Here is a 14,653-nt window from a genome sequence, read left to right as displayed (position 1 = left end):
ATCTATGATCCACCATCACCTAGTTCCCGACGACATCCACTTACAAACATGGAAACAGAGCTGACATTTTGTAGGACAAATTGTCAAGTAAGTTACATAAGAACCTCAATAGCCTGAACTATAGATCTTCACCTATAGCCTTTTAGAGGACTACGTCACAGTTTCTTCCGATCCATAAAGCAGAGGCTCACACATATAATGGAAACTCCTCATCCTTTTCGTAGTGGTTGGAATCCAAGACACTATCCTCGATTGGCTTTTTTCCTTTGTATTCAAGTAGATCACAGAAGCTGCACATCCTCTCCTAAATTACTGTGCCCTTCACAAACTTCAGGACCATCACATACATAATGCCCCCATTTACTTGCAATTCCTGTGATAAAATGGCAATACGTGTTCATGATCAGATGTTCTCAGTCACAGAGTTGAAACCATCTGGAACTTGATCCATTTTTATTAAGATATCAATTAAAAAACAATAAGTTATTTCAGTATTTTCTTAAACCTAATTTTTCAGGATCTCGTTTGAAGAGGGGTGCCCCGTCAACCAATCTTGCGGTTCCCATGCCTTACTTGGAGGTTTAGGGACTACAGGGTTTTTGTTGGTGGAGATTCAGCTGATTCTGCAGTAGGAAACTCTTGCCCTTGTGGCCGGTCCACCACTGTGCCTGCAGGTCACAGTGAAATAAATCCTGCCTTTTTTTAGCCTGGGAGGACTGTCACTGGATTTCCCTGCCCAGGACCACCATGGAAGGCATGGTGATATGGGACAAAGAAAACCAGCAATAGCCATTTTCTATGTGTTAAACTTGTGGTTATGTGAAGTTGTTTGAATAAACCAAAAAATGATTGCTGATGGGCTCATTTGGAAGCACATTCAGAGGATCTGCCGCACTGGCCAATGCCCTAAATCACAGAGATTTCCGCTAGGCAGGCGGGGAGATCTACTTATGGTCCTAAAGTTTAAATCAAAACCCAAGTTGCCACAATTTCAAATCCGATCTGTCTTTATTTCATAGAGCATAGTGTTGTCCACAGTGTGGCTCTTAGAACATTTTCTACTAGGTGTTTAACAAGCCTAGGGTCATCTGTCTGGCTGTTCAGCTGCATTTGAAACTCACAACTCAAGGCGGCCTCACTCTCCACAACCTGTAGGCTCCATTGAGCAGGGAAATAACTTAAAAGTAAAATGTTTATTAGGAAAGAGGTTTCATTCCCTGTCAACATCACTCCATTTGACATGACACAATTAGTGTAGTGGGGAATCGGATATTTCCTGTTTTGTAACATACTTTAAAATATTTTACACTTTTAATTCCAATTGCATTGGATGCGATAACTGTTATATCCTACTTAATTGGATAACATGTAGTCCAGTCCTGCTGCCACTAGCTGCTCAGCCAGAGCGTGAGATGGTCATAGAATGTTGGTGTGCCTGTGGTGCATGGAATGCCTGGGTGTCTGAGTGGATGAGTGTTGGCAGTTGAAGATGGGCTGAGCAGCTAGGGAGGCTGCTCCTGGTGGGGCTGGTACCACACAAGGCTGGCTGGAGTAGAGACAGATGTAACCTGAACTGGAGACTGAATAAAGATGGCTTAAGAATACCTCCTGGCTCCAGGTGTCTTTCTACAGAGATCATAACATTTATCGTCTCTAAATCTTCACTTTTTAAAGCTGATCTTAAATCACCGATAACAAAATCATTCCAGGCGATTTCGATATTGGATAGCTGCCTTCATTCTGGAGACTATCATGTTGCTAGGTAACGTAGCCAGCGCTCGATCCGGCAATGGTTAACACTAATTCATTGCCTTCAAAATGTGTCGCTTTGAAAGACAGTGGGAATAAATACATACATCAGACACGGAAAACATGATTTAAAATAAAAACATTATTTTGAAATATGAGTCTGCAACGCAGGCAGATAGAAAGATAATTTCAGTATGTGTTTATTGGATTGTGAAGGGAATACTCACATTGGAGCAGCCTTTTACTTCTTGTAATGAGTCAGATCAGATATTGATCAACACTGCCACAGGTGCATACATTATTTATGTTCAAATGCAATGATATGATAAACTATATTATCGGTCATTGTTCATCTAGGATAACAACTATGTCCAAGAATGGACAACCTTGGTTTGAACATTAGAGAAGAAATTAACCAATGAAAGCATGCAGCGCTAATAGAACACATGGAATGAGAAAATCACCCGTACTGACTTTACAAATCATCTTGTGCAGTTATGTAACTCCCAGGTTGTAAATTTTGTATTCAATCGACAGAAAGGCCCTCCTCATAACAGCTTGGATGGAGAGGTATTTCCCTGGGGATTTCCACCCCTCTGGATTATCAGTTTTACCTGGTGCTGACCGCATCCCCATTGCATTTCCAAAGGCATTTTCCATAAGTTGTCCGGCAAATAGGCTGAATTCGGTCATCACATGCGGGAATGGGCCCGGTAATTTCAGACCTGGATAAAGTTTTCGAATTCGTTCATGGAAACTCATAACGGCTAAACTGGGGGGAGATCTCGGTGGGTATTAGTCATTTTAGCCAAGATGGATACTGTTTCACCTTCAAAGTTATGTTCTGCATGGAAACCCTGCAATCACACCCAGCTAATGACACATAGAGCTACGATGCGACCTCGAGCTTGCTTCCTGTTGTAAAACGGAAGGGGCGTGTTCAAAGGAGACCGCCTAGGGCAACATTCTGAGTATCAGGACTGGGTGTCCATCAAGGTGTCTTACTGCGTTTACGTTGCATGAGATAATGATAAATATGGGCCTAAGTGTCCCTGATTGGCTAGTTTTCCATGAGCATGTTGCATGTCAGGGATATTGTTTTATTATTCTTTCCAGGAGCATCATGCACTGGCATTCATGGCCTGGAAAAAGTGGTCAATGTCCCACCCTATCCAAAGCAGTCATTCCAATGTCATGGGCCAGCGGTCAGTGGGCATGACGTGTGGAATCCAATAGGTTGGCAGATGGGCCATATGATTACATCTAGAGAATGCCCTTATCACACACCTTTAGATGAGGCCCTCAGCGATTGTCAATTTTTCCCATAAAAAAAGTGTTGTATCACTAGACATGGGCACCCTAGGAGCACTTTCAACCTGCATCCCTGTTTCCATTTTTGTGATACATAGCAATGCCATCCTTTACAATTCATGCTTATAATTGGACCTCCTAAAGTACACAAAAAGTGATGGGTGGAATGCTTGAATTAATCTCAGCCACTGGCAATTATTCTGGCTGCATCCCAATTCGTTATTTTACACACCATGCCAAATCAGGTTGAACCCAGCTATATGCAAATCATTCTTGGCCCTGCTCCAATGGGAACAGTCCAGCCTGTACTGCTAAACCACATCCTCCTTGAACCAGAACACAAACAGCTCATGTTTGCCCTTGTTATGGGTTCATTAGCTGGTTATTGTTTTGTTTCAGTGACACGGTTTCCACGGAACCCACATCTGAACATTCTCATCCCACTTAGTGTAACATACATAATGATACAACAATTTGACCTCAACATAATTATTTTAGGAAACTAGATCCTGAGAGAATATGTGAAAATGGCATGGTATCAATAACGGATGTCAAAATGTCACCAAATGTAATACGAAGATGATACTGTAGGCCAGAAAAAGCAGCGGAAATATAGCTACCACCAATTCCCCATTCTTCTGAATTATATGAAAATGATATTTAAAGTCTAAAAGAAACATGCTGAGTAGGATTTATGTTACCATTACTTGTAACAGAAGTGTGGCCACAATGTAAGAGCCTGGAAAATGGCTGTATAAGGTATACCGTGCAGATATGTCTTCCACGTCTGGGTTTTGTGTGATGTGTATGGGACAGGAGAAAGTTATAGAGCAGTTCTAAATATTGAGAGACATGGCATGACCCCACTTACGGAATATTGTATAAAATTATCTGTAGGCAATCCTTGTACAAAATCAAGACGGCATCAAATGAGAACTGAATATCTCTGATCAATCAATGTCTTAGCGCAATGCGCATGCCTTCATCGGTAATGATCACCACAACCAATGAAATGCAATGGAGTCTAGTTCACACATAAATTACAGTCTTGAGACCTCTACTTTTAAACCAAATGTAGAAACTGTGTTACCAATATTTTGAAGGGACTTCAATTTCACAGTTGTTCTTGGGATTTGTAATTTATTTGGACCAAAAATTAGTGGGGAATCTGTAAAGGTTGAAAAACGCAAACAGCACAATTATCATGGACTGTGTCCAGCAGGAATAGCCTTCACCAATCACTGAAATTTCTCTTCCAACTGAAAAGTGACACTCCTTATTGCACTCTGGTATGTCTCAGAGGCCGGCTTGAACTCATCTAGGTAACTCTCATATTCTTTAATTGATGCCTCAAGTTGATCTCTCTCGACTGCTCCCAAAATGGCACCAACAATAACATCAATTCCCAGACCAAGAGCAGCAACACCAATGGTGCCAAGCACAGAGGCACTGATCTGAGCCAACAGGGCAAGAAGTTTGTTTACAATCACAGTAGTAACATTTGAACCAATCAGCTTGACAATAATGGCACCGGCAGCAGTTGTGGCTTGGCCAAGGATGACCGACAGAACCTTCTGAGCAATGTCTATCTTCTGAGGCTCTGACTCCTTAATGTCGTGAAGCTTCTGGTACAGACTCGGCTCTAGGGTTGACTTCAGCTTCTCGTCGATCTTCTGCACTTCCTGTTGGATTTCCATCATGCGTAAGATGAACATGTCGCAGTTTTCTTTGATGGTGCGATCGTGTTGCAAGTCAACCTTGGCAAGTTGGCAGTGCAGGTTGTTGTTCAACACCTGAATCAGTCTGTTAGTGGCAGACACGTTTGCTGACATGCAGTTGAACAGTTCCTGGTGCAGGTGGATTACTTCATCCCTTCTTTTCGGGTTGTTTGGGTATAGGAGATGTCTGAAAGTCATTTTGTTTGCACGTTACTGAAACAATCAAAAAATAAATATAGCACATTAGAGTGGTCATCAATATAGTTTTGCATAGCAGACCAGAGTAGACATATTTACAATGTGCCTATTAAACATAATGTTTTCAAGAAGTTGCTAATGAGAATGAGCATTTATCCTAGGCCCACAGCTCTAAGGTAAGTCCACTTATAAAATAATAAAGTGCTGTTTGTTCCAGCAGCACAGTGAATTTATTTGTTTGAATTCTTGCACCCCCTCCTGTGAACTCATTCCTCATGCCACTTTAAGTTAGATTGGGAATATTTTAATTCAAGAAAAAAGTATTCGAGTAAGAGCATGAATGATTCTACCTAATGCTGAATAGGTTCTCCAACAGAGCTCATTAGTTTAGAACCAAGAAATGCACCGAGTCTGTTCATTTATGTGAAAATGTTAATAGTTGTTTTTTGTGCTGTGATTGTGCGCAAGAATGATAAAGGGAAAGAGAAATCATTGAGTAATTAGAGGTGGAAAATGAGAAGGACAAGACCTTGGACAAGAAGCAAGGGCCATGCAGAAGAAGAGAGATGGGAGAACGGGAATTCAGCAGAGCATGGGGAAATTGAATTATATAAATTAACCAATCTATCAATGTTTAAACCAGTAAATGAGTGAGACAGTAAATATAGCTCCTACAATGGATTTAACAGCTCCTAGCGTTGCTCATCATTACCATCAGCAGGAGCTATGACCTTTCTTTTTTTATTTTTTATCAATTTGTATAGCAGTAGGATCACAAGCATCAGTGCAGCAGTACCATTGTCACACTGAAATATAACTTTGTGTTCATGAGTCTCGAAATGCAGTTCATTTGTCCATTTCGTCCCCTGTAGTGCCTGACTGAAAACATTTCCAACAGACCATACTCCCATTCCTCGCGGCGCGCCCCTGTTCCCACCCTAGCCCGCCATCTTGTACACAGTAATCATTGGCTGCTGTTATCCTGCACCCTTGAACTCAAATAGTCTCTCAGCGGTTGCCAAATGTCCGTAGGAATGGAAGCTATCGGTTGTAGTTTGGTAAACAGCTCGCTGTAAGTATCACAGTACATTAAGCGTATCAGCCATTGTTCTATAGTTGGACTACTTCTGCGACCCCAATGGATAGCCAGCTCCATTTTGGCAATGAGGAGTGCTATGCCTACTAACCAGGCATTGCCTTGGGGATCTGTGCCACGTAATCCAGTAATGCCGTCAGGGGAGTCGGCCTGATTGTGAGACTTGTCTTTTGCTGCAGTTCCTTGAATATGCGTGTCCAGTATTCACCCACTCCACAACATGTCCATGTCATGTGTATGTAGTCCGGCTCTGGGGCCTGGCACTTGGGACATTGTGCTGTGCAGGGGATGGGGGTCTATGCATGCCATCTTAACCGGCATCATGTACACCCTGCATAGGTATTTGCAATGTAGCAGCTTGTGTCTATAATTTCCAGAGACCTTGGGGTTTTGGGCACAGCACTCTTTCCATATGTCATCTGAAATGGGATGTCCCAAATCTGCCTCCCACATGCCTCTAAGCTTGCTGTCACATGCCGGCATTTGCTCTAGGCCTTAGCCTGTTACACTCTGGATACCAGTCTTCCTCCCTCAGTGTCGGATATGAGTAGATTTAACTGTGTAAAATTGTCAGGCTTCAGGGGATAGGAGGATATTTGGCTCTGCAGCGCATTTTGGAGCTGGTCAGTACAAACTGGTCAATGAGATAAGCGCCCGTAAAGCATGTGTCTTCAGTGCATGAGCAAATATAACCCCCAAGAAAAACATCCCCAAATGTACACAGCTTGAACGGCCCCAATGTGCACTTAACTAAGGGCTCAGATGTAATGGGCACCCAGGGATTATCAGGCAGTGGGATTTGGGAGGCATATAGTTCTGTGCCTCCTGTTATTCATAGCATCTTCCTCCAGGCCCAGCAGGTGATTGACACAGTTTGAATATCCACTTTATTGGGTGCCAGCCCACCAGGCAATAGCCCTTGCAGTGGCACTGGCGCCGCCAGGTCTGCCTCGGGTTTCATGTATGGTAATCTGGCATCGGAGTGATACCATTGCCATGCATAGCTACATTGCGATGCCAAATAGTATAGCTGCATGTTTGGGACTCCAAACCCTCCTTTCTCATATGGGTCCATCCTAGACGTGGTTGTCTCCCTTCCCAAACCAGATGTGACAGGTGAGAATGTACACAGCTTGAACGGCCCCAATGTGCACTTAACTAAGGGCTCAGATGTAATGGGCACCCAGGGATTATCAGGCAGTGGAATTTGGGAGGCATATAGTTCTGTGCCTCCTGTTATTCATAGCATCTTCCTCCAGGCCCAGCAGGTGATTGACACAGTTTGAATATCCACTTTATTGGGTGCCAGCCCACCAGGCAATAGCCCTCGCAGCGGCACTGGCGCCGCCAGGTCTGCCTCGGGTTTCATGTATGGTAATCTGGCATCGGAGTGATACCATTGCCATGCATAGCTACATTGCGATGCCAAATAGTATAGCTGCATGTTTGGGACTCCAAACCCTCCTTTCTCATATGGTTCCATCCTAGACGTGGTTGTCTCCCTTCCCAAACCAGATGTGACAGGTGAGTATGTAGCTGGGCAAAGAAAGAGTTAATAAGTGGTATGGGAATATTGTAAAAGAGATATAACAGTTTTGGTAGTATGATCATTTTAATTATTGCTATCCTTCCAGCCATGGAGATTAGCAGTGTGATCCATCTGTCAATTTGGGTTTTTAGCCGTTCCAAGGCTGGACCGTAATTAAGGCGCACTATCTGTTCCCTGTCCTTGTGTAGAATAATACTGAGGTAAGTAGTCTCAGTGTTGCACCATGTTAATGGATATCCTTCACATTCACGGTTACGTACGTCCTTTAATGGAAATGCTACAGATTTTGACCAATTAATATGAAGTCCGGAGAGCTCCTCGAAACGGCAGATCTCGTGGAGCAGTGGAGTTAAATTCTCAGCGGGGTGCCTGATGTATAGTATAATGTAATCTGCGTAGAGTGTCATCAACACTGGACCGATTTTAAATTGTAGCCCCCTATACATATGGTTTTCTTGTAAGCGCCGCATCAGTGAGTCCATGGCACTAATAAACAAAAGTGGGCAACCCTGTCTGGTGCCCCGCATTATCCCGAACGCTTGGGTTGTTGTGCCATTTAGCCGTATTCTCACCGTTGGCTTGGGGTATAGCAGAGTGATGAGCGAAGTGTACCCCGCTGGTAATCCCATTTTATGCAATACGGCCTGAAGGAATGGGCACTTGAGCAAATCAAAGGCCTTCTTCACTTCCAACAGCGCCGCAATCGCCGGCACCGAGGGTGCTATGTTATGCAGGATTGAGAAGAACGTGCAGAGGTTTAATGCGGTAGACCTATGTGGGATGAACCCCGATTGCGCACGGGAAATTATTTGCCTCATTAGCAATGACAGCCGGGTTGCGATCATTTTAGCTAAACTTTTCATATCAAAATTCAAGAACAGCAGTGGCCTGTACGAGCTGCATTGTGATGGGTCTTTCACCGGTCTGAGAAGCAGCACAATGATGGCCTCTCATAGCGATGGGTGGAGAACATCCTCCTGCACTGCCTCCCCATATACCTCGAGCAGCTGTGGCGACAAGAGGTCCTTAAAGGTCTTATAGAAAGCCCCCATGTATCCATCCACCCCTGGAGCCTTACTGCCATCCATGGCATCTATATCTTGCTTAATCTCTTCAACAGAGAAGAGCTCACTCAGAAACTGTTGCTTGGCAGATGTGAGCCAAACCATAGCTAAGCTATCTAAATATTTGTTGATTTCTTCCTCCCTCCCTGTATGTGTATAATTCTGTGAAGTACCTCACCAATTGACATTTGATACTGGAGGTATGAGTTATGTATTCATTCTGTGACCCGTGTAGCCCTGTTCTGTATGATTGTCCACTGGTGATTGTAGCAATTGGGCAAGGGTCCGCCCTGGCCTCTCCCCCTCTCAATACCTGCTTGCTGTAGTGGGATTCTCTTTCTGCTGCTTCCTGGAACTCTGCTAACAATTTCTCCCTCTTTGATAGGCATGCCTGAGAGGTCCTATCGACCTGTCCCTGATCTAAGCACACAGGCGTTCCCTCTGACTTGGAGAGGATACCCCGGAGATCTCGCAATATCCCTGACCCTTTAGAGAAGCAGATCCCCCTTAAGTAAGCCTTGAAGGCCTCCCATAGTGTGGCTTGGTACGGAACTGAACCTGTGTTAAATTAAAAGTACTCTAATATTACCTGCCAGAGTTTGCTGTTGAAAACAATGTCCCTCAGTGCCCTTTCTGGGAATCGCCAAGGTCTCTCTATGCCCCCTCCCCCGTAATAAGCAGTTTTAGAATCACCGGTGAGTGATCCAAGAGAGTGCAGGGCATATGTTCCACATTGTGCATCCAGGGGGAAAGTGTGCGGGATATCAACCAGTAATCCAGCCTCGTCCAAGTGTGGTATTGCGCTGCATAGTGCGTGTATGCCAGGCCTGAGGGGTAATGCAGTCGCCATGCATCATGCAGCATATACTGCTCGCAAAGGTGACCCAATGCTGCACGGGCTCTGGGTTTCTTCTGGGGCACCCTGGATCTGCTGTCGAGTGTAGGGTCTAGTGTTATGTTCATATCTCCCCCCAATAATATCTGGTCAGCCTCCAGTATGGCAATTTGTTTCTGTAACTCGTGAAACAAATCGGGGTGATCAATGTTCGGGCATATATGTTGACCAGTAGCCGATGGTGGACCAATCACGTCTTCAGTACCAACAAGTAGAGCCCAATGTGGTCTGGCACAATGAGTATGTTTCTGAACAGCAGATTTTTATGTATCAATGTGGCCACCCCGCGCATACAAACTGTAACTGGAGAAACATCTTTCTTTCCACCATGCGGATGCCCAGGTGGGCGCCAAGTGAGTTTCCTTCAGAAATACCACATCTACTGTGTGCCTCCACATGTATTGTACCACCTGCTGGCATTTCCTCAAACTTTTGAGCCCCCTGACGTTCCAAATCATGAACACTAGGTCTGCAAAAGCTCTAACATTGGGCGTTGTCATCGTACATTTCAAGCGGTAAAATAATTTTGACAGTAATTGCTGCTACACCTACACAGTCCCCATCTGCAAATCTAACCCAGGATAACGATTTGGTCCACTGACCCCTCCCGCCACCCATGCCAAGCGATTAACCACTTAGCAAACACCCAAAGAAGTAATAATAAAAATTGCTCAACTTCCCAAAGCCATTTAAGGCTAAACATTTCTCAAATATGTGAACTTCACTGAGGGTGTGGCAACACTACGTCAGCCCCCGCATTCCAACGTGTAAGTTAGTACAGTAACTTTTATTGTTAATGTTAATGTTAATGTTATGGGGTGCTTATAAAGCGCAAACAATCATCCCAATGGGATATCACGGCGCTATGGTTGCAGACAAAATTGCGTAGGTAATGCGGGGAAATGCCAAGTGGTTACGTTTATTAATCGGGTTTGGGGAAGAGGAACGTTTTTAGCTGTTTCCTGAATGATAAGTAGTTAGTTGTGAGTCTGAGATGTACAGGTAAATCGTTCCATCTGTTGGCCGCCAGGTGAGAGAAGGCTCGCCCTCCCATCTTTGCGGTTTTGACGCGTGTGGTTCTGGCTCTAGCAGTGGATTGAGAGCGTAGATTTCTGGAAGGGAAGTAGAGTGTGACTTTGTTTTTTAGGATGCACGGGCCTGAATTGTGTAGTGTTTTATGTGTTGTACAAAGTAGCTTAAATAGAGCTCTTTGTCGAATCGGCAGCCAATGCAAGTCCCTCATGCAGCTCTTGGCTGAGTCAAATTTTCTTTTATTACATATCGCTTTAGCTGCGGCATTTTGTACAGTTTGTAATTTGGTAAAGAGATAGTCATTCATTCCTACAAACAGAGAGTTTCCGTAGTCTAACCTACTCATTAGTAGGGATTGTGCCAGAATCTTTCTGCAGTCCAATGGTATCCATGGAAAGACTCTCCTCAGCATTTTTAACATGGCAAAGCCTTTACCACATGTTGTGGATACATGGGTTTTCATGCTTAAGGCTGTGTCCAAAGACACCCCTAGATTCTTGGCAGTTGGAGTCGGGTCTGGGGGGGTGCCTAATGTTGTAGGCCACCAGCTGTTGTCCCATAGCTGGGGATGTCTGCCAAATAGCATTATTTCAGATTTGTCAGCGTTGAGTTTCAGACAATGACTATGCATCCAGGTTGCTAAATCAGTAAGGCAGTTGAGTAGTCTGCCTTTGGGGTCATTCTCCTCATCCAAGGAAATCATCAGCTGGGTGTCGTCTGCATATGAGCAGATCTCGACACCCCATTTTCGCCCTAATTTGGCCAGTGAGGACACAAATATGTTGAACAAGGTCGGGCTTAACGAGGCCCCTTGTGGGACCCCATATTTGATGTTCCGAGGAGGGGAATGAAAGTCACCTATCTGTACTGATTGCGTCCTATCTTGGATGAAGGACTGTAGCCAACTTAAAGCTTTTTCCCGGATTCCCTTTGCTGCTAGGATTTCTAGTAGATGATTGTGGGGTACAGTGTCGAAGGCCGCCGAGAGGTCCAAAAGTATCAGGGCCACTGTTTTCCCCTGATCTACCATGGTCCTAATGTTGTCTGTTACAGCTAGGAGGGTTGTCTCCGTACTATTGTTTGTTCGAAACCCTGTTTGGGATATATCCAATAAATCATTGGTTTCTAAGAAGTGGGACAACTGTCTGTTGACCAGTTTTTCAAGTACTTTAGATAAGTAGGGGAGTTGGGAAATAGGTCGGTAATTAGCAGGATTGTTTACATCTGTGCCCACTTTTTTTAATAGAGGGGTCACTATGGCGTTCTTCCAGATTTTGGGGAATTCTGCAAGATTTAAGGAGGAGTTCAAAGCTTTTGTGACTGCCGGGCATATTATCGGGGTCAGTTGTGAGAAAATGAAATGAGGACAAGGGTCTGATGGGGAGCCTGATTTTACCTCTAACATAACTTGACTCACTTCTTCGTCTGAGAAGGGGCCAAAGTTGAGGCAAATCTCCTGCAGGGAGGGTGGTCCCTGAGGTTCAGTGGATATAGTCTTGGTGTTTAAAAAGGAGGCATAGATTGTATCTATTTTGTTGCAGAAGTAGTCGTTGATTTTATTACAATTTTCTTGAGAGGGAGGGAGGTTGGATGAGAGACCCATGGGACTGCATAGTTCTTTGACAATTTTAAAGAGTTCTTTCGAGGAGTTTTTGTTTTCTGTGATTCTATGCGAGAAGTAGTCCTTCTTTGCCTTCCTAATCGCTTTATTGTAGAGTGTGTGTTCTTTTTTGTAGATGGCTCTAGCGTCGTCGGTTTTGTTAAGTCTCCATCTATGTTCGTATAGTGTGCATTTTCTTTTCATTGCTTTTAATTCTTGTCCGTACCATTTCTCAGATCTCGTGGGTCTTTTTTTGTGTTGGGTGACAGAGCAGTGATCAAGGGCCTTACTAATGTGAGACTGGAGTAACTCTATTTCGTCATTTGGATCAGTGATAGTCGTATTTGGGTGTGAAAAATCTTGCTGAAATTTTTCGATTGAAAATCTTTTCCAACTCTTGGTTTTAGATGAGGTCCAGGTTCGAGATTTTGAATTTTTGGAAAAAACTTTGACCAAGAACTCGATTAAAGAATGATCTGTCCAGATCAGTGGTTTTATAGTGTTGATTACAATGGAGTCTATATTAGAAAAGATTAGGTCTAAAGTGTGTCCTGCTGTATGTGTGGGCTTATCGATCCTCTGCGTAAGCTGTAGAATTTTCATGTCCTCTAGTAATTGTCTAGTAAGGACATTGTTACCGTTTTCATAGTGTATGTTGAAGTCACCTATCAGTAGGAAGTTTTTATTTTTGAGGCAGACTGGCATAATTTGTGCAAGGAGTTGGGCACAAAAATCCAACGTGCTGCCTGGGGGATTGTAAATTATAGCTCCTCCGAGCAGAATGTTGGTGTTGATGGATACCGAGAAGGCCATAGCTTCATGACTGTTGGCCTGTGTGATGGCCTCCTGTCTGCAGGAGAGGGAGTCTTTAAATAATAAAGCTACCCCCCCGCCTCTCTTCTCTGTCCGGTTCAGGTGAAGTATTTTATACTCATTTGGGAGGGCAGTTGCGATATCGGGAGCGCTGTGGTGATCAAGCCATGTTTCCGTTATGAAAGCTAGGTCAGGGTTAATTTCAGTTAGGATGTCCCATATGTCCGTGGCGTGTCTGGGAAGTGATCTGGCATTGATGTAGATGCATTTCAGGATAAGATTTGAGGTGTTTGTTATGGTGGGCTCGAGCCAGCTCATACTCTCCCACCTGCAATTAATGCAGCCGAAGGGGCCTGAGGTATTTACCGGTCCCATTCGTGCGCATTGCGCTGGGTTATCAATTGTTTTAGTATTGAGGCTTTTCAGCTTCTCACTGGAGTAGTGTATGCGGTGGTTCGTATTTCCTTGGCTGGGGCTGCCTGTTTGTGCAGGGGGTATGGCCCCTGGTCCCGGCCCGTCGCGGACGGGCGCAGACGGGCTTGCCTTTGGCGCGCCTTCGGCGCGCCGCCGGCGCGCCCGCTGCGCGCGTCCGCTGCGCGTTGCGCTGTGCATCGTCTTTTACCTCGCTTAGCTCGAAACTGATTGGGGGTTGGACCGGAAGTGCCGGCCCCCTTGTGTTGCACGTGACTCCCTCCACACAATCCGAAGAATCGGTGGTGGACCGGGGAGTATGTGCGTCTGTCAGCGGTATGAATGCGGTAAGATTGTTTTAAAAAGGATTGACTAAAATATACACAATATCACACAATGTTTTAAAAGGTTAAAAACAATGTTTTTTTAAAAATATCGTGTAGTACGTTAGGAGCCCTTTACCAGGCGCTCCACCTTGGCAGTCAAAATAGTGGTTTACCTAACACAGAGGGCCCTTTACCAGGCGCTCCTCTCACGTAACCAGCAGGCGCTCTTGCTCTCGCTCTCACCGTTACATTAAGCGCGTCCGCTGCGCGTTGCGCTGTGCATCGTCTTTTACCTCGCTTAGCTCGAAACTGATTGGGGGTTGGACCGGAAGTGCCGGCCCCCTTGTGTTGCACGTGACTCCCTCCACACAATCCGAAGAATCGGTGGTGGACCGGGGAGTATGTGCGTCTGTCAGCGGTATGAATGCGGTAAGATTGTTTTAAAAAGGATTGACTAAAATATACACAATATCACACAATGTTTTAAAAGGTTAAAAACAATGTTTTTTTTAAAAATATCGTGTAGTACGTTAGGAGCCCTTTACCAGGCGCTCCACCTTGGCAGTCAAAATAGTGGTTTACCTAACACAGAGGGCCCTTTACCAGGCGCTCCTCTCACGTAACCAGCAGGCGCTCTTGCTCTCACCGTTACATTAAGCGCGTCCTGTGTGTGACAGGATGCGATAATGTCCAGCATTCATCTCCCTGCAAGTATGCCTATTGTCAGTGGATTGTAGGTCGGTTACGCCGTCCCATCAGGTTACTCAGTAGGGCATAAGTCCATGCTGGCGCTGGAGTGGATCTCAGGCTGCGATCCTCCCAGTGACCCACATCGATTATTGTGTTGTGTTTCCAAGAAGGCCCTGCAAAACTCCTGCACCTCTGTCGGGC

The 14,653-nt window shown here is 44.7% G+C and overlaps 1 protein-coding gene across 1 annotated transcript in view; it reads right to left on the bottom strand.

Annotated features, from left to right (window-relative positions):
• Positions 1-1,960: 1,960 nt before the first annotated feature.
• LOC146776246 (single-pass membrane and coiled-coil domain-containing protein 3-like) overlaps positions 1,961-14,653 on the bottom strand; it is a 98,825-nt gene continuing 86,132 nt past the window's right edge. The window contains exon 2 of the mRNA XM_085637385.1: positions 1,961-4,991. Coding sequence (XP_085493511.1) covers positions 4,299-4,976 — 678 coding nt within the window. The 5' untranslated portion in view covers positions 4,977-4,991 and the 3' untranslated portion in view covers positions 1,961-4,298. The remainder of the gene's footprint in view (positions 4,992-14,653) is intronic.

Source organism: Triturus cristatus, chromosome 12, assembly GCF_964204655.1.
Source record: "Triturus cristatus chromosome 12, aTriCri1.1, whole genome shotgun sequence".
In the NCBI taxonomy this organism is placed as follows: domain Eukaryota; kingdom Metazoa; phylum Chordata; class Amphibia; order Caudata; family Salamandridae; genus Triturus; species Triturus cristatus.
This window is presented reverse-complemented; position numbering and strand designations above follow the sequence as displayed.